This window comes from Tenrec ecaudatus, chromosome 13 (assembly GCF_050624435.1).
Source record: "Tenrec ecaudatus isolate mTenEca1 chromosome 13, mTenEca1.hap1, whole genome shotgun sequence".
In the NCBI taxonomy this organism is placed as follows: Eukaryota; Metazoa; Chordata; class Mammalia; order Afrosoricida; family Tenrecidae; genus Tenrec; species Tenrec ecaudatus.
Genome location: NC_134542.1, coordinates 38,011,058 through 38,030,422, shown reverse-complemented (window position 1 = coordinate 38,030,422; position 19,365 = coordinate 38,011,058). Strand labels below are relative to the sequence as shown.

The 19,365-nt window shown below is 42.3% G+C and overlaps 1 protein-coding gene across 3 annotated transcripts; it reads right to left on the bottom strand.

Annotated features, from left to right (window-relative positions):
* Window positions 1–379: 379 nt before the first annotated feature.
* PPIL3 (peptidylprolyl isomerase like 3) lies at window positions 380–19,349 on the bottom strand. Of its 3 annotated transcripts, none has more exons than XM_075529661.1 (7): window positions 19,206–19,349; window positions 18,271–18,325; window positions 16,532–16,606; window positions 15,453–15,546; window positions 14,928–14,995; window positions 7,039–7,157; window positions 380–764 (listed from the first exon to the last, which is right to left on the bottom strand). In XM_075529661.1, exons 2-7 carry the CDS (start codon window positions 18,271–18,273, stop codon window positions 638–640), a joined length of 486 nt encoding a protein of 161 aa, XP_075385776.1. In that variant the 5' UTR covers window positions 18,274–18,325; window positions 19,206–19,349; the 3' UTR covers window positions 380–637. The 3 variants fall into 3 exon arrangements, with proteins under 3 accessions (XP_075385776.1, XP_075385775.1, XP_075385777.1); XM_075529660.1 differs by having other exon boundaries at window positions 19,112–19,253; XM_075529662.1 differs by lacking the exon at window positions 19,206–19,349 and adding an exon at window positions 18,657–18,866.
* Between the last annotated feature and the right edge of the window lie 16 nt (window positions 19,350–19,365).

Genomic DNA, 19,365 nt, shown 5'->3' with positions numbered 1-19,365 from the left:
TGGGAAAATGAAAGTTTAGTGATACAGTAAGAGATACCACTGTGATTGAGACACAGACCGGGACTCTGAATCAACTCAGTTTTAATGGATAGCCTACAGAATTCTTATTTTGTAATATCTTAAAAGACCCACTGTTAGGAAAATGTTCTACAAATAAGTCAGTTGGAGAATGCTTAGTGTTTACTGCACTCTGTAGTTTCACTGCACATCTAACACCTACAGAAAACAGCCTGTGGACAGGCTAGCCTTTCCAGACTATTCCTGTTCTAAATGCACAGGGTGAATCATTTGAAAAATCACCCGGCATATCCGGAACATGAACTAGGAATATGTACGGTGAGTGCTTAACACTGCCTAGAGTTAATGAGTAGGCTCCACATTTAAAAATAAATATGTATTTATCACAAATTAAACAACTTTTATATAAAAATTAAAGAAACATGTTAACACGTGAAGTAAAAAATATGCTCCTAGGAGGTAAAAGATGTCTCTCTCCTCTCTGAACCACCAGCACACACAGGTCTTCGTTGTAAACAAGCAGGATGATGATGCAATCTATGGTGTGATTTCAACTGGTTAAACCACAATAGGCGTCTTCCGAGAGCAGCTTGCCAAGTATTTGCTATGCCTCTTGTAGCTACTGAGCAAATGGATTGGCATGAATAGTTATGTCCTTAATATGTACATCATTAAGAGGTCGGAATGTCTTCTCGTTTACTGGTAACTTCTCCAATTCATCTAGGGTCTCCAGACCATCTATTACCCTAAAAGACAAAAAATATGTGAACATTTCCTCAGGCTGAAACATATCTAAGTATCTGTAGAAATGATACTGTTTGAAAGAAAAGGCTCAGTGTCAACTTAAGTCCCCATGGCAGAAGCAAACCAGCCAGTGTGATCCAAGGAATCAAAACAATAAAATCCGATTCTAAAGGAGGAAATGCTATCAGAGCTTAAATTGTGAATACCCAGCTTACAGAGCTATGGATGGCAGTGGAAGCCCAAAATGCACTGCAGGGTCCCCACACAGATTAAATCACAAATTCTTTCCGACCACAGGGGAGGTGAATAACCTCGCTAAGAGACAGAGAACATTATAAAGTTGTGGCAGTTACATAATCTGTCAATCAGGGCACAGCTTGATGACCTCATTTTGGAGTCGCTAAGGAGATAAACAGCTCGCGGGAGGAGGGACAGGTGGTCATTTCCCTGTGAGACATTATTGACAATGAGCCGGATTTATTTAGTCATCTAATTTTTATTCTAACTGCATGAATCTTACTTCATTTGTTCCTAAAATAGCATTACTTTAATTGCTTAGAGAGGGCAGACACCATAATATGTTCACACTTGAGGTAACTCACCCATTTCAAAAATATAATCGAGTCTCAGATAATCCTTTCACTCAATTACTGAGTTGAATATAAAAGATATTTATCTATCATAAAATATATTTATGGATTTGATTTTCTACCATAGACATAGGTCAAAATTCAGAAATAAAAATGTACTTTTATAACCTTAGTCAGCAATAGTGGGTTGGACTAAGAGAATCTAAAATAACAACACCCTGAGAGTTCACACAGACACATAGAAGATCTACAAATGTCAACAACTTGACTTTCTTTGCGAAAAGAAATTTCCATGGAAGTGAGTAGGAAGACACTCCTGTTCTCAGCACTGTCCACCACTGAGGGCTCTCAAGGGGGCGCCTGGCTCACACGCTCTTGTAAGGCAGTGGTTCCACTCTGCTTTGGAACAATAGACAGTAATAATAAACACAAGAGAAACTATCAGTGGACTCAGCATCTGAGAAGCCCACTTTGTTTCCATCAAGAAAATGTTATTGAAAGCTTTCTTTCAAATATATGGTCTGAAAAGTTGAATTTATAAAATCTGCTAAGCAATTGTGACTTTTTAGATTTTAATACCTGTGAGTACAACAATAAGAAATCCTCAAGATTTCCAACATCCACTTAAAAAAAATAAAAAGGCAACAGATTTTGATCTCATTTCACCTTTCCACTAAAATGGTGTTTTAAAATAGGATATATGAAATAATGGAAATCAGCAACCATCACTGGATACTTGAAACTTTATTTCTAAATGCAGGCAATTAAGACGTTTAGGCTCTAAGTTTTAAAGACTTTTCCAGAAACCGAGCTGATTCCAGGAACCCAATTGGAAGGTGAATTATGAGAGTGACGAGTGCAATGAATGTATAAGGGTGCTTTGCTCAGTTGATGTATGTACAGATTGTGATAAGAGCCTTATGAGCCCCAATAAAAAGATTTTTTTAAAAAAAGACTTTTCCAGCCTCTGGGTCAGCAAGGTATGGGAACAAACAGGGTCAAGCTAGTTAAGTATTTCGGGACACAGTCTTTTGAGAACCCGAGAAGCTAAAGTGTGGGTGCAATAGAAATGCCTCCAATTTCAAACATTTAATGGAGTTGAGGCTAAGTAAGTCCAAGTAATTATTGATGAAGAATTCTGATAGATGGGTTGAGAAAAAAAGGAAATAGGTATTATCTAAACAGACAAAGAAATGAACATATGGTATAATATTTCATTTATTACTAGTAATCTATAAATTGCACAGGAAGTAAAAAAAATTGTAAAGGCTTCTATTTGGAAAATTAACCTAACTTTGCAGTCCAAACTGTTAAAACAAATTATATAATAGTGTCTTGGGGTATTGGGCAAAGTAAATATTATTGAATGGACAGATGCTTTCCTCTAATTTATAATTGCAATGATACACTAGAAGACACCACTGAGATCCATTCACTCTTCCTTCCTCCCAGAAACCTGATTTTATTCAGGGTGGCAGTGTATCCAGCTGAAAAGACGTTCCTTGCTTAGCCTCCCTTGTAGGCCGAAGGTGACTGTATGACTAAATTCTGAGTCTTCCAGAAAGCTGACTGAGTTGGCAAACACCACTGTCCTTGTTTTGCTTGGAACGCAGAAGGTTTGAGTGGAGCTGTGATAGCCATATTAAGAGCAGCCAGTGAGTATGAGGATGGAAACTAAAGATGGTTGAGAAGAAGGAGAGAGGTGCTTGGGAAATTGATTACCTCATAGAATTTCATACCCATAGCAGTCCTAGACACCTCTTATCTATGCCAATGTCCAGCAGATATACAAACTTCAGTCAAGTACGAGTCTTATTGAAAAGAGATGCATAGGGAACATGATCAACCTTCAAAGCGATCTCTCTGTCTACAGTAATTCCCCTGCCAGCTACAGAGCTCTACACCTAGGAGGGTATACCCACACGGCCTCCTCACCACTACAGTTGCAGAGAAAAACACCACAGGCCAGCCGAGGTGCTCCAAGAACTGGGAAGCCTACTTAGAGATAGCCCAGGGAAGGAACGCCCTCATGGGCCCACAACAACCCAGCAAGGAGTGGGGAGCCAGTGGAGGGACCTGAGGGCTCGGCCCCCATACCAACTATGTGGACAACTGCCCTTCACCCCAGAAGAATTTACTTGAGAGGACGGCACTGAAGCTGCAACTAGGAGAGAGGGGCATGTTTGATCAGAGCAAATGGGAGCAAATGAAGGGGGAGGAAGAGGGAGTGGAGCACATCCTGGCCCATCAGGCCTGGAGGACGATATCCCTGCTCTGAACAGCCAATGGACAGAGTGGACAATATGGCTGATCCCACTACGAGACATGCCATCCCTTGATGGCCAAGGGCCCTAAAGGGGACAACAATGGAGACTCAGGGCCGGGACTGGCCCAGACTGACCTTGTGACACTGAGGCAAACCACTAAAAGCGTGCGGCAGAGCAACCGTGGGAGCAGAGCAGGGAGCCCCCGAGGGAGTACAAAGGACAGACTCTGGGGCCAAAGCATGGTACCCCATTGGACCTGACTGAAGGACACGCCTAGAGATCAAAAATCACACCTTGATCTATTTACAGGTTTTTCTTTCTTTTTAAAATATTTTTCTTTTAATTAATTTATTCTTCGATGGGTAATTAGTTTCCTTTTTTATTGTCATCGCTGTGTTCTCACTGATAGCCTATCTTGCTATGACTTGATTTTTGGTGCATATTACTATCTCTACAGATCTATCTAGATAAGATAGAATGGATGAAGTCTGGAGGAGAAAACAACGGGACCAATGGTTCCGGGGGGACACAGGAGAGGGGGATGAGGGGGTACGGAGGTAGTGCTGACCAACCCAGGCCTCATAGGGATTCAGCAAGGGCAAGGTAACTGAGAGAAATTACTGAAACCCAAATGAACACTGAGCATGATAGTGGGACAAGAGGAAAGTAAAAGGAAATAGAGGAAAGAACTAGGTGACAAAGGGTATTTACAGAGGTCTAAAGACTGGAATGTACATATGTAAACATATTTATATGAGTGGGGAAACAGATCTATGTGCATATATTTATAGGTTTAGTATTAAGGCAGCAGATGGACATTGGGTCTCCACTCAGGCACTTACTCAATGCAAGAACACGTTGTTCTATTAAATTGGCATTCCAGGATGCACACCTTTCCGACACGATTGCTGAAGAAAAATGTGGTGCATAAGCAAATGTGGCAAAGAAAGCTGACGGTGCCCAGCTATAAAAAGATATAGCATCTGGGGTCTCAAAGGGTTGAAGATAAACAAGCGGCCATCTAGCTGAGAAGCAACAAAGCCCACATGGAAGAAGCACACCAGGCAGTCTGACCACAAGGTATAGAAGGTACCAATTATCAGACATCAAAGAACTAAAAATCATATCAATGGGTGCCCACCTCCCTGATGCGATCAATGAAGATAAACATGTGAATAAGCAAAGGTGGTGAAGGAAGCTGATGGTGCCAGCTATCAAAAGATATAGCGTCTGGGGTCTTAAAGGCTCTAAGATAAACAAGTGACCATCTAGTTCAGAAGCAACAAAGTCCACATGGAAGAAACACACCAGCCTGTGTGACCACGAGCTGTCGAAGGGATCAGGTATCAAGCATCAAGGAATAAAAAATATCATTGTAATTGTGGGTGAGTGCAGAGTGGAGACTCAAAGCCCATTGGTAGCCAACCGGACACCCCCTTAATGAAAAGTTGTGGGGAGATGAGCCAGTTAGGGTGCAACGTAGCAACAACAAAACGTATAACTTTCCTCTAGTTCTCAAATGACTCCTCCCCCCCACTATCATGATCCCAATTCTACCTTACAAATCTGGCTAGACCAGAGGATGTACATAGGCACAGATAGCAACTGGAAACACAGGGAATCCAGGACAGATGACTCCTCCAGGACCAGTGCTGACAGTGGCAATGCCTGGAGGGTGGAGGGCATGTGGGGTAGAAAGGGGGAACTGATTACAAGAATCTACGTATAGCCTCCTCCCTGGGAGATGGACAGCAGAGAAGAAGGCAGGGGGAGACGTCAAACAGAGTAACATAAGACAAAATAATAATAATTTATGAATGATGACGGGTTCATGAGGTAGGGGGGAGTGGGGAGGGAGAAAATGAACAGCAGATATTAAGGGCTCAAGTAGAAAGCAAATGTTTTGAGAATGATGATGGCAACAAATGTACATATGTTCTTGACACAATGGATGGATGGATGAAATGTGTTAAGAATTGTACGAGATCCCAATAAAATGATTTTTAAAAAAGAGATGCATAACTCTTCATTTGCATAATAATCCTAAAATAATATTGGCCCTATTTTTAAAACTAAGGAAACTGAGAAGTCAGGGCTTTCCTAAGATTACAGAGCTGGTCCAGGATGAATTTAAATACCGAGTCCATTTAACTCTCAAGAGTGTTCTTTGCAATACTAGACGTGTTATTATCAACTCCGCTCATAGGCATTCCTTTCACTGAAAGACCAAAGATCTAAATGTAAATCTCAGGGCTATAAAGATCATCAATAGGAAAAGAGGACAAACTTAAGGGCCCCCATTGCAAGGCACACACATCTACCAACATAATGAAGAAAGCTCACAAAGTGGAATGCAAAATAGAGGACTGGGACCTACTACAAGGAGACACTTCTGTACATCAAAAGACTTCATCAAAACGGTAAAAAGAAAACTCACAGACGGAGAAAAAAATCTTTAGCAGTGACACAAAAGACAAGGGACTAATCTCTAAATCTATAGGAAATACCTCAATCTATGCGATACTTAAGTATGCAATGGAAATAAAGAAAGTTCACCAAAAATTACATCCAATGGCTAACAATAAAAAAGGCTCATGACCATTCATCACCCAAAGATGCAAATCAAAATAATGAGATACCACCTTACAATGAAAAAGACATCTCAATGAAAATATAAGACAGAAAAAACTTTGAGAGAGGGTACAGAGATATTGAAACTCTCATACACTGTTGGTGGGTCTGTCAATATATCAAAGCATTACGGAAGGTGATATGGCACCATCTCAAACTGGGAATAGGAATTCCACATGATCCTGCAATACCGCTGATAATACACCCTGAAGATGAGCCAGAAAAGAGGCATATACCCTCCTATACTCTTTAAAGCACTGCTCACAACAGCATGATGTGGAAAGCAACTCAAATATCCATCAGTAGGAGAATGGATAAAGAAACTTAAAGAAACCTATCGGCATAGTAAGCATTGCTAGCTGAAAAACAATGATGAAACCACCGAACGAAGTGGATGGACCTAGAGAACCTTATACTGAGTGAAGTTAGTGAATCACAAAAGGACAAATATAAGATCACCACAAAAAGAATAAAACAAGACAAAGACTTGCACACCAAAGGGAATAGCTTCTTGGAGGCTCCCAAGAGAGAGGGCAAAGGTTAGAAGATGAAGCCACAGATTATAAGGTTGATGGGTATTGACCTGGGTGAAAGGGAGGATACAGGTTCATATGAAGGAGAAATGAGAGAAAAGAAGGTGACACAGAAGGGAGGGTGTGTGTGTGTGTGTGTGTGTGTGTGTGTGTGTTTTCAGAACTGTTGAATGAAGAATTGATGGTCTGAAATGGAGCCCTCCCGACTAATTTATAACAACAACAAAAATTATTCATGAAAAACAAAATACTTACTTTCCAAATACTGTGTACTTCATGTCCAAGTGTGGCTGCTTGCCATAGGTGATAAAGAACTGGGATCCATTGGTGTTTGGGCCATTGTTAGCCATGGACACAACACCTCTAACACTGTGCTGGGAAAGACCAGAGGGTTGATGTAAACGTGCTTGTAGATACACATCCTACGTATTACAACTGAAACAACATATACTATCTTTGGAACTGTTAGGTGCCATCAAGTTCACTGTGGCTCATCGGGAGCGATGTACGACAAAGGAAGACACTGCTCAGTCTTGCAGCACCCACACAACCATTACTATGCTGAGCCCATGGTGGCAGTCCCTTCGCCAACAATCCATGCCCCTGGAGAGCTTCTTCTTTGCTCTGGGAAGCCTGCTAGCCTTCTCTGGGGATCCAGCCCTCTTTAGAACATGTCCAGCCTCACTGGTAGGAGAGTTCCAGCTGTGTTCTAAGAATGTGGTCCGTCTTCTTCAACAGCACACTTCACACACATCAGTGCTTTATTCCTTCTTCCTTATTGTCCTTCACGTGATCCTCTACTCTACCAAGAAAACATGTCATCTGCTTCTCTTTATTAGAGTTAACCAATTTCTATATTAATTGAACCCCTAAAAACCTGTATGCAAATTGTTCACATAGCAAATCACATCCGTCCATTAATTTTACATTCACTTTGGAGAAGTACAGCTACAAACTCTTTTGGCAAAACCAAAGCACAACAGAAATACTCCCCACATTGACAGTAAGGAATTGAGTGTTGGCAGGAAAAGATCACAAAGACACATCCAAATCCCCATGATCTCCTCTGCGAGTTTCCTTTTCTGCAAAACAAGGGTGGTTGTACTACTGGTAATACTACTTCAGGGTCTCTTCATAATTCAAATGGACACAAGGCTCAGTCAGACAGATAACAGACTGATACCTGGGCAGAGTGTAAACACGGAAAGATGTAATCTGTTAAAATGAACAGTGCCTCTTTTGCCTATGGTCTTTACATTTTTTAATATCAATAGACCTGGGAGTCTTTCATATATAGACAGTCAATTCATAAGCCAAGAGCTGGATAACCTAAGAAAATTTTCTTCCACGCTAATTGATGAGGATATTTTCTATATTACAGCCTTTGCGTGAGAATTAGAAGGGCTTCATTGATGAAGAAAACTTCAAGAAATGACCAAGAACCATGGTTTATGGAGGTGTTCAAATACATTCTACAACTCCAATGATTCCGATCTAGCAATTCAGCAGACTAGTTAGACAGCCATTGGCACAGCTACATCAAAATATTCATACTTTATTGTCTCCCTAACTAGTGGTTATAAAATCAAATAAAATTGGCACATACATATCATTTGTAATAATATATGCCTATTAACCTACTTCCTAACTTTAGCCCTATAATGCTGAGTGTGATGTTTTCATAACATTTAATTAAATATATATATTAATATATTGATTACTATGAAATAAAAACAAAAAAATTCCCAGAAATTAAAAATTCAGGTGTTATATGGTTAAAAATTAACATATACTAACATTGTTGCATACGTCTATAAGCTCCTCTTCAATCCAATCCTCTGCCTCTTCTTATAAGAGATAGGCACCATTTTACATATGCCAAGTACCACAATGCTTTCTTTTGCTCACTGGTGAGCCTTTAAAATGGTATCAAACTCTTTTAGTCTTCTGCAATGTGGGATACAGAAAGATTTCTCCCAAATTGTCTCCCCCAAATATATGCCAAACCCAAGACACTGCTTGCTACATATGGTAAATGACTGTACACTAGGAGTTCAAGGAAAGTAGGTCAGAGGTTATTCTCCTTAAGTGTATCAGCCATCTAGAGCAACCAGACTGTATAGTCTGACTCACCCTAAGTAGGGCCGACTCCCTTCTGATACTGTTCCCTTGAAGGCGTGCCCGAAGGCAAGCCCACGACCTCTCAAGGATGACTAAGGTTAGGGTACTATATTGAGCCTAGGGTCTGCCCATGAGGAAGCAAGCCTCTGGGGGCATGCAGCAGAGCAGTGGGGGGAAGCAGAGAAATGGAGTCCACAGGGATAGATGGGGGACCAGGGCATGGTACCCCATCAGACTCGACTGGGAAGCACTCGTGAAGGATAACAAATAGACCCTGAACTATTTATAGGGTTTTGTGTGTGTGTGTGTCTTGTTATTGTAGCTATTGTTTTACTTTCTATTGTTGCTTTGTTGTACTCAGTCTTGTGACAGTACACAGCATGTCTACCTGGAAGGGACAGGCAGGTAAACAAGCCAGAAGAGAGAACAACGGGATGACAGTTCAGGGGGGACATGGAAGAAAGGGAGGCAGGGGAAAGGAAGTGGGTGTTAACAAACCCAGGGACAAGGAAACAACAACTGATCCAAAATCAGTGACAAGGAGGGTATAAGAGGTCTAGCAGGGCTGGATCAAGGACAATGAAACCGAGAGGAATTCCAAAACCCAAATGAAGGCTGAACATGGTAATGGGACAAGAGGAAAGTACAAAGAAAAAGAGGAAAGAACTAGGAGGCAAAGGGTAGTCATAGAGATCTAAATACAGGCATATATAGATGTGAACATATTTATATACAACAAGGGGAAAATAGATCTATGTATATTTATTTTTAGTTTTAGTATTAAGGAAACAGATGGACAGTGGACCACTGCTCAAGTACTCCCCCAACACAAGAACACTTTGTTCTAACAATTTGGCAGTTTGAGATGCTCACCTTCCTGGAATGATTGCTGAAGACAATGGGTGTACAAGGAAGTGTGGTGAAGAAAGCTGATGGTGCCTGGCTACCAAAAGATATAGCATCTGAAGTCTTAAAGGCCTAAAGACAAACAAGCAGCCATCTAGCTGAGAAACAACAAAACTCACATGGAAGAAGCACACCAGCCTGTCCCAACTCGATCGCTGAGGACAAAGCAGGTGCATAAGCAAAAGTGGTGAAGAAAGCCTACATGCAAGAAGCACACCAGCATACCCTGACAGTTGAGGACAAAGTGGGTACAGAAGCAAATGCTGTGAAGAAAGCTGATGGTGCTCAGATGTCAAAAGATATAGATTCTGGAAGATAAACAAGGGGCCATCTAATTGTGAAACAACAAAGGCCACATGGAAAAAGCACACCAGCCTGTGAGATCATAAGGCGTCGAAGGGATCAAGTATCAGGCATCAAAGACAAAAAAAAAAAATCATAGCATTGTGAATGAGGGGGAGTGCAGAGTGGGGACCCAAAGCCCGTCTGTAGGCAACTGGATATCCTCTTGCAGAAGGGTTGCAGGGAACAGACGAGCCAGTCAGGGTGCAGTGTAGCAATGATGAAACATACATTTTTCCTCTAGTTCTTGCATGCTTCCTTCCCTCCACTATCATGATCCCAATTCTACCTTACAAATCCGGCTGGACCAGAGGATGTAACTGGCACATACAGGAACCAGAAACACAGGGAACCCAGGACAGATGAACCCCTCAGGAACAGTGATGGAGTATAGATACTGGGAGGGTGGAAGGAAGGTGAGAGAGAAAGGGGGAACAAATTACAAGGATCTACATATAACCTCCTCCCTAGGGGACGGGCAGCAGATAAGCGGGTGAAGGGAGACGTCGGATGGCGTAAGATATGACAAAATCATAATAATTTATAAATTATCAAGGGCTCTTGGGGGAGGAGTAGGGAAGGAGGGGGGAAATGAGGAGCTGCTACCAAGGGCTCAAGTAGAAAGCAAATGTTTTGAGAATGATGATGGCAACACATGTACAAATGTGCTTGACACAATGGCTGGATTGTGATGAGTTGTATGAGCCCCCAATAAAATGATTTTTTTTTTAAAAAGAGTCCATCCATCTTGCCACATCTGTACCCCCATTCCCTCCCTTTACTATTCCAAGTACACCCCTAGGTCATCCCCCTCCTGTTGCTTGTACTGCCTATGTTATAACCCCTTCCTATGATGTAGGTCATTATCTGTAATCAGGGGGCTTGCATGCCCCCAAAGATAAATAAGCTTTGGTTAGAAATAAAACCTCACGAGAGCTCTCACCTGCCCTCTCTGGCCATGGCGGGCAGGAACCGGCTGGTGAGATCATGAACGGATGTGAGCATGCACCATGAAATGTGTCTGACTTCTTTTTGTTTGATTTTTCTGACTTCTTTATTTTACTCTCTCTCTCCTATTCTCTACGACTTTACTATATTCTTTGTATATCTTAACCATATGGATTACGCCTACCGAGCCCGCGATTAGCTGTAGGAGGCTGGTTAGTTCCACACTGGAACATAGTTTTAAAATTTATTTCTAAGATTTATACAGGTAAATGTAGCTGCAGTTCATTGTCATTGTATGGACTAAATAGCATTTCATGATTGACTAGACTATCATTTATTCTATCACAAACATTTAGGTTGTTTTTAGATTTTTGCCATTATAAAGAGTACTCTCAAAGCACTACTGCACAGATTGCTGCTGCACAGAGTGCTTCAGGACATAAACATTAGGGAATGGAATGGCTAGGTCATAGTGTGAGCAGTCATCATATACAGCTAGCACTGGAGATACCCTGGGAATCTCAAGACACAGTCACACTCTAATCAGTCCTGTTGACGGTTTTCTCTTCTATTTTTAGAGGGTAGCATATGGTGAGATAAGACCTTGCTTTTCTAAATTTTTAAAATTTCCAGATGAATGTCATAGCCAAGGTTAACAAATGACAGGTACAGGATGCTAAAGGATACAAGATTAGTGTCATGGAAGTAGTTCTTAATTCCTGCCATAAAAATATGGCTTAGGCAAATGTGGGGAAGAAAGCTGATGGTGCCCGGCTACCAAAAGATAAAGTGTCTGGGATCTTAGAGGCTTGAAGTTAAACAAATGGCTATTTAGCTAGCAACAAGCCTACATGGAAGCAGCACACCAGCCTGTGCGATCATGAGGTGCCGATGGGATCAGGTAACAGGCATCAGAAGACCCAAAACAAACAAATATGTTGAGAATGAGGCGGGGGTCAGAGCAGAGACCCCAAACTCATCTGTTGACAATGGGACATCCCCTCACAGAAGGGTCACAGGGAAGGGAGGAGTCAACCAGGGCACCAAGGAACACAAAATGAACGCAGTATTCCTCTAGCTCCTTGAGGCTTCCTCCCCTCTCACTATCATGACCCCAGTGCTGCCTTTCACTGCGGGCTAGACCAGAACATGTACACAGGTGTAGACAAGACATACAGAATCTAGACATTCAGAAACCAGGTAAGATAAGGCCCTCAGGAATAGAAATAGGAATAGCGATGCCAGGAAGGTGGGGAAAAGGCGGGGGAGGGAGAAAACGTAGGGAAGAAAAAGGTCGGTTAAAATATGAAAATAAAATCATTTATCAAGGGGTCACATGGGGGGAGGGAGGGAAAAAAGAGCTGATACCTAGGGCGCAAATAGAAAGTAAATGTTTAGAAAATAATAATAGCAACATATGTACAAATATGCTTAATACAATTGATGTATGGATTGTTTTATAAGAGCTTTAAGAATCCCCAATAAGATGATATTTTTTTTAAAAAGGCTTAAGGTTTTTTTTTTAGGGCGCATACAATAGAATAATATACATACATCGTTAACGAATGAGACAGCTGTGAAAATACCTCATGACATGGATGAACTTGGAGGACACTGTGCTGAGTGAAGTTAATCAACACAATAAAATGGATATCATGTAAGATCACTGACCATATATAGTCACCAGCCATGGGAGGAAACCGGGAAGTAAAAAAAAGGCTAGGCAGGGGTCCTCAAACTACAGCTTGTGGGTCACAAGCAGCCCGCCAAGGATTTTTATTCGGCCAGCCGGGTGTTTTTGCCCACTTTTGTTTTTACTTCAAAATAAGATATGTGCAGTGTGCATAGGAATTTATTCATAGTTTGTTTGTTTTTTTTTACCTATAGTCCGGCCCGCCAATGGGTCTGAGGAACAGTGAACTGGCCCCCTATTTAAAACGTTAGAGGACCCCTGCGCTAGAGGGTGGAGAGGTTTTTATCTTAGGTGAGGGAAAGATGACATCCTACAAGAAGGAGCTGGGGAAATCAGGAGGTAGGGGAACAGAGTAAGTCACTGGGTGTGATAGTTAATGAATGCAAAATGATGATCTGGTATTGAAATGTAGTGAAGTAATATGGCCCTCCTAGCCACAATCCCTTTTGTGACGGAAAGTCGCTGTTATATTAATGGGCAGGGTTAAGGTGGGATGAATTCTGAGACTCCACTTTGCTAGAAGGTATGAACCAAGTCACCCTCCTGGGTTTTCCTGGAGTATAGTCTGATGAAAGACAAAGAAGCCACACCTCCATACACGAGAGAGAATGCTTGAGACCATCAAGGATAAAGACCCACTAGTGGAGCGTTCAAGATCCCTCCTTGCTTGGAAAGGCAGCTGCAGCAGAGGTCATACCACACCCCAAGACCAGCAGCTTCGGGACGTTAACAGGGGGGACCCTGAGACAGGACAGACGATTAGTGCTGAGACTACGGGACTAGGAGGTAGAGAAGCAAGTGGGCTTCCTGGTCCATGGAAACCCGAGGCTGAGGACCAGAGAAAGACTTGGCCGCTGACTGAGACAAGGTGCTGCTGGATCCTTAGTTTACTGACACTGGCCTGTGGTAACCTGTTAACTTCCCTACAAGCTCTTATGACAGTGAATTTGTCTGTGACTTCTGTGTGGCCATTACAACTACCCCTCATCCCCTGATTTACAATATATGTATTTTTTCACGTCTTAGTTTCGGGGAAAGGCTGACTTTTAAAATCTATCGTCTCTCAATTGTGTCTACTACAACAAAAGTATTATTACTTACATTAAAAAAATAAAATGAAAAGAAATTGCCCAAGTCCTAACACTCAGAGATAAACACTACAATGATATTTTAACCATGATTTTTGCAGGATCTACTTTAATGGAACAAATACAAGATAATAAATTATATATTCTGACAGTATTTCATTTCTTTTCCTAATTATAAAGTTAGTACTACATGCATATAGAAAGCTTGAAAGACCACACAACAAAATGCTCACTGAAGTCATGCCTGGGAAGTGAAACTGACTTAATTTTTTAAAGCATGTACTAGTTTTTAATTTTAGAAAAGATAAAAAGATTCTTTAGGAAGTTTGCAAACTGGAAAAAATAAAATCCCTAAATTAACCAAGGTGAAAGCTGATTGACTTACATATGTACACTTTCTCTAACCAGGTAGAGCGTTACTGTAGGGCTTGAGTTTGACCATCTAATAGAAGATGGTCAAGCTGGGGCTTGGCGATGGGTGGCATCTGCAAACAGGAAGTTTGGGGTGTATGCCAGGGCTCCCAGGACAATCAGGGGTGCTGCAAAAGCAGCTTACCTTCTTCCTAGATGATGGGCCACGGCACAACAGTTTTCATCGCGGGGGGCACTGACTAAGAGAGTGGCAGGTCAAGTACACTTGGGAACCTCTGGTCTATGTTCTCCTTGCTCAAGAAACATCAACAACTCATGACTTTTCCATTCTTAATTAAACATTTCAGGTTGGACCTAAAAATGAGTTAATTTAACACTAAGATTTATGTGATGAAATTCCAGTATGTCTGCTTTACATGAACATTTTCTATCCAATATCATCTACCAAGGGTAGAAAAATTACATATATATAGAAACATATATAGATACACACCGACACACATACATAAGAGGGAGCTTCAAAAAGTTCATGGAAAACCTCCATTATTTTTCAATCCCATTTTCCCACAAATATTTTGAAAATCCCCTTCCTTGTACATTCAAACAACAGATATATCAAAGTTTCCCAGTGGAACCCAGGCACCAGAACACAGATTGTGCAGCTTGGGTCAGACCTTAAGATATTCACTGTATTCATCCTCAAACTTCCTGCCCCAGATACTGCTACCTCCTCTTCCAGTACCTGTAAGAAAGCAAAAAAAAAAAAAGAAAAGAAAGAAGTTATTTAATGAGAGTTGAAAAAGGTCCTTAAGATAGGGGTTCAGTTTAAGAAACCCTTTTTTACATTGTTCTCAAACATAAGAAGGCCTCCTGGCATAATGGGTTACGTGCTGGGCTGCTAATCAGTCAGCAGATCAAAACTTCCAGTTGACTTTCTACTCCCATAAAGATTCGCATTCTCGAATACGCACAGGGGCAGCTCTGCTCTGTCCTGTAGGGTCACAATGAGTGTGAATCAACTCAATAGCACTGAGGGTTTGTTTTGTTTTTAGGGATAGAAGCTAATAGGTTCTGCATCAAATTTTCTTGCTGTGGTAAAGTGGCCTGATCATTAAAAAACTACATTTTTCACTTTATTATTTTTCTACTCCTTCTTTATACACCCAATCCTCTTGATATTGATTAGTAAGAAAACTTACCTGTTGGATCTCCTGTTTGAACCATGAAACCCTTGATATTTCTATGAAATAAACAGCCATTGTAGTAATTACTGGCACAAAGAGCCAAGAAATTCTGGAGAGTGAAAATGATTGAGAATAATTGAGAAATGACGCAGCAGCAACATGTTTAAGAAAAAGCCAATCATACTTACTGAAACCACTACAGCAGAATGCTACACTACGATTTCTAGACACTACTTTGGATAATGTCACTTCCCTGCTGAAAAGACTTCTGCCTGCCTGTGCTCTTGAACTCAACAGGGCACAACAGGGCTGAGATGGCCTGGCCTACCTCTCCATCATGTATGATAATGTAGTCTTCCCTGTTGCTTACTAAGATAACCCCATCAGCCTTCTGACAGTTTATCTAAGAGCTAGGCTTCCCCCCAACCCCCAACCCGGATCTTTGTTCTTGCTGTTTCTACACTTGGAATGGCCTTTTTACATCTCTTTCCAAGGAAATGTCTTCATTACTTATAAATCTCTATTAATTTTTTTCGGTGCGGGGGGGGGGCAGGCCTCCCTCACCTTCCTCTCTGAAATAGGACCTTCCTCATTATTCTCTACTCCAAGACGTTATTTCCTTCAAGGTATTCCAGCCAGCCTCTAAAGTTACTTACCCCATCTCCCTTGCTGGAAGGTAAGCTCTAAGAAGGAGGCAAAGGATGCAGCTTGTTCAACACTTTATCTCCAGACCTTGGCAAGAGAGCCTTTCCTAAAATGGCTAACTGACTCTTTGTCATTTACCCGGGGAATATAATGTGCAGAAATGTTCTATCTAATAATCCTAATCATTCTCCATCTTTCCCGAGGAAAGTGAATCAAAAGAAAAGGGGCCAGCCACTCTGGTCGTTGCTGGCTACCACAGGGTTTTCAAGGCTGTGAGCTTTGGGGAGCAGATCAGCACATCTGTTTTCCCAGCATCTCCAGCTGGGATCCAATGGCCAGTTTTTCAGCTTGCGGTTAAGCGCTTGCGGGGCTCCTACTCTAGGCTGAGAGAAAAGTAGCCTCTCTTGTCTTTGATGAGTTTTTGAACATGTAAATATAACAGTACTCACCTCACAGGCTCTGGGCGTCCTTTCACAAAAGACTTCTATTTTAATATCACCTACATCTGTATGCAATGTCACCGACTAAAAGGGGAATTTGAGAAAAGGATTTGATTTCATCAGGTGACTAGATATCCAAGATGACAGTGAATTATTTCACAAGGCTCTTCTAGCTGGAGGCTTTGTTACTCCCACCAAACTGACCATTATCCTGACAGGTCTGGGTAAGGTGGGGGGGATACTGATTGGGATTGTTAACAGAGTTCATTGTGATTGCCATCTTGCTGGCTATAAAACGCGCCCTCTCAGAAGCAGGAATGGGAGCGCTTACAACCAGGAAGAGAGAAGAGCCCAGAGTCCTGAACATCCTTTGGACTTTGAGCTTCCTGCATTTTCCCGAGAGACACCTCTGACAGCAGAGGAGTGGCAGCGAAGCAGCAACAGCAGGAGACAAAACAGTGGTTTCTCAGTCTACAAAGCAAGTAAAGCTGAGTGGTTTGGAGTAGGAGACTCTTGTGGGATGAGATGCTATGGGCACTGAAAAGGGAGAGCTGGAGCTGCTGGCCTTCTGGTTCAGGCTTACAGCAGAGGGGCACGTATTAGCAGAGCTTTAGAATAGTGCCTAACCAGAGCAGAGGTGGACAAACATATATAGGATCTAGTACTACTTGTGGTTTCAAGCATTTACTGGGCGTCTTGGACCATATTCCACACAGATAGGCAGGGCTTATTGCACTGCTTCAGAGATAGCCTATTCCTACAACAGTTCTGAAATAAGTTTGCTTCTCCGCAAAAAGTTATTCTACCAATAGAAAAAAATACTTTAGACCTAAATAAGGTCAAAACTACCTACTGGAAGCAAATATTGAGATGGAAATAATTATCTTACATTTGGATTTTTCATCGATTAAAAACAATCATTATGTTGGTGTTAATAATTTAGACGGCAAACCACCAAGGAGTCCTAGTGAGTCTGAAAGACGAGACTTGCCACTCACATAGAGATCCAATCTCGGAAATCTACTGAAGCAGTTCTACCCTGTCCTATTGGGTAGCTATGAGTCTGAATCGACTTGATGGCAGTGAGATTGGTTTGGGTTGGAAAACCACCAATGTCATTAATATTCATAAAAAAATGTTAGGAAAATGACTTTCAAAAGTTTCCACTATGTAATTTCATGCTCAGAAAAACGGTTAACAATCTATTTCTTGACTAAATGAAAAACATAAAAGCACCGGTGTTTCTAGGTCCTACACAAGGAGGGAGGTCACCATAATGCTAGTTCTTGCTTGCTTTTATGGGGCTAGATTAGCATCTGTTTTTGGTAGCTTGCATATTCCTTTGTTCCATTTTAGGAGGGGAGGGGATTATTTTGAGGATTTCTTTCTTTTCTTACAATATGTAGCAATTAGGAGGTATGGCCAAGTGGAAGATCTAGGAGGCAGTTGGGGGCAAGGCACTATTCTCCTGGCTCATCTTCTACCTCAAGTTGCCTACCTTCGACCCCAGACAAAAGGATCCAGTGAAAATAATCATCCTTATTACTTTACCATTTCCAACTCTCCCCTTCCATCTCCATTGTAATCTTTTTGCCTCAAACGCAAATTCTGTGTATTTAACATGGAAACGATAAAGAGTTACATTTTTTCCCCTAATGAATGATTTCACAGTGTGCTTTCCAGCCTGTTGTTTCTCCAAGGCGGTATCGGCATGTCCCTGCATCCCCTAAAAGTTCCATGAAACTTACCATTCTTCCTGATGGCTTCACGATGTACTGTTATTTAAATTCTTAGCGTGTGGATCTATTGGGGGGAAAAAAATTCTTTTTAAAGCGTGAATCTATTTGGGGGGTGATGGTGGGGGGGGTGGTAAAGAAGTTATTCCTCGGGATGTGAATCATTCTTAACTTCCTCTTTACTGTATATTTATAAAAAGAAGAAAAAACCTTTTCGAATAGCAAGCATTCCCCAGAGAATACAAATTTGGTTATGTGCTCAAGTCGGTCAGTAATTTCCTACCTCCCTGGCTCTCCTCTTTAAGAGCCCCCTGGAGACTGAGAGAACTTTTTCTTGCCGTGTTGGGACAGTGTCCCCATCGCCTTTGGAACGCTTTCACGCAAACGAATTCCCTCACCTGGAAGTCTGTTCAATTATCAGGTCTCATTACTCTGAAGACCTCAATTAAAATGCCCGCAATCCTCCTCTCTGCCCATTTCAGTTTTCCATCACTCGTACTAGCAGATTACAGACATGAATTCAGGCGCTCGGCTGGCGGGTGGTGCGCTCACTGCACGGTCAGTAGTGTGCCTCGGAGGCAAAATCCCGCGTGTTTAACACTGAACCTCTGGTTTGAAACCACCAGCCGCCCCCGGGGAGAAAGAAAGGCGCTCGCCTCCTGCGGTCGCTCTAAACGCAGAGGTAGGTAGCCTGTCCCATCAGGCCGCGCGGCGTTGGCCTCGACGCGGCAGGAGGGAGTGTGCTTGTGTTGGAGCGTTTGGACGGTCAGCACCGCCTCACCCCGCAGGTCCACGCGGAAGTACCCCCAGAAGCCTGCCTGCCATCGAGTCCTAACAGAACAGTAGCGCTCACCAGGGACTTGAATAAGTGAATGAAGTGACTGCTGTCTAAGCTTCCTTCATAACTTCACTGGAGCACAGCGGCGTGCCGGCGGTGACGTACTTACGTCCTATCGGAGCTCAGGTGCCAGGCCCACCCAGCGGAAGGCGAAGGCGGGGCCGAGGACGCCCGGCCTCCTGCCTCCGCTCCCGCCGGGCCGCGGCCTTCCTCACATCCAATCGATTGGCTGAGGGGGCGGGGCCTGCGCGGCGTGAAAGGGAGCGGCT

What these genes read in the sequence shown, in the direction of transcription:
- PPIL3 (XM_075529661.1), bottom strand. An exon ending in AATACAGTGAATATCTTAAG is followed by an intron (nt 7,158 to 14,927) that starts GTCTGACCCAAG and finishes GGTCTTTCCCAG; the next exon opens with CACAGTGTTAGAGGTGTTGT. An exon ending in AAGTACACAGTATTTGGAAA is followed by an intron (nt 765 to 7,038) that starts GTAAGTATTTTG and finishes TTTGTCTTTTAG; the next exon opens with GGTAATAGATGGTCTGGAGA.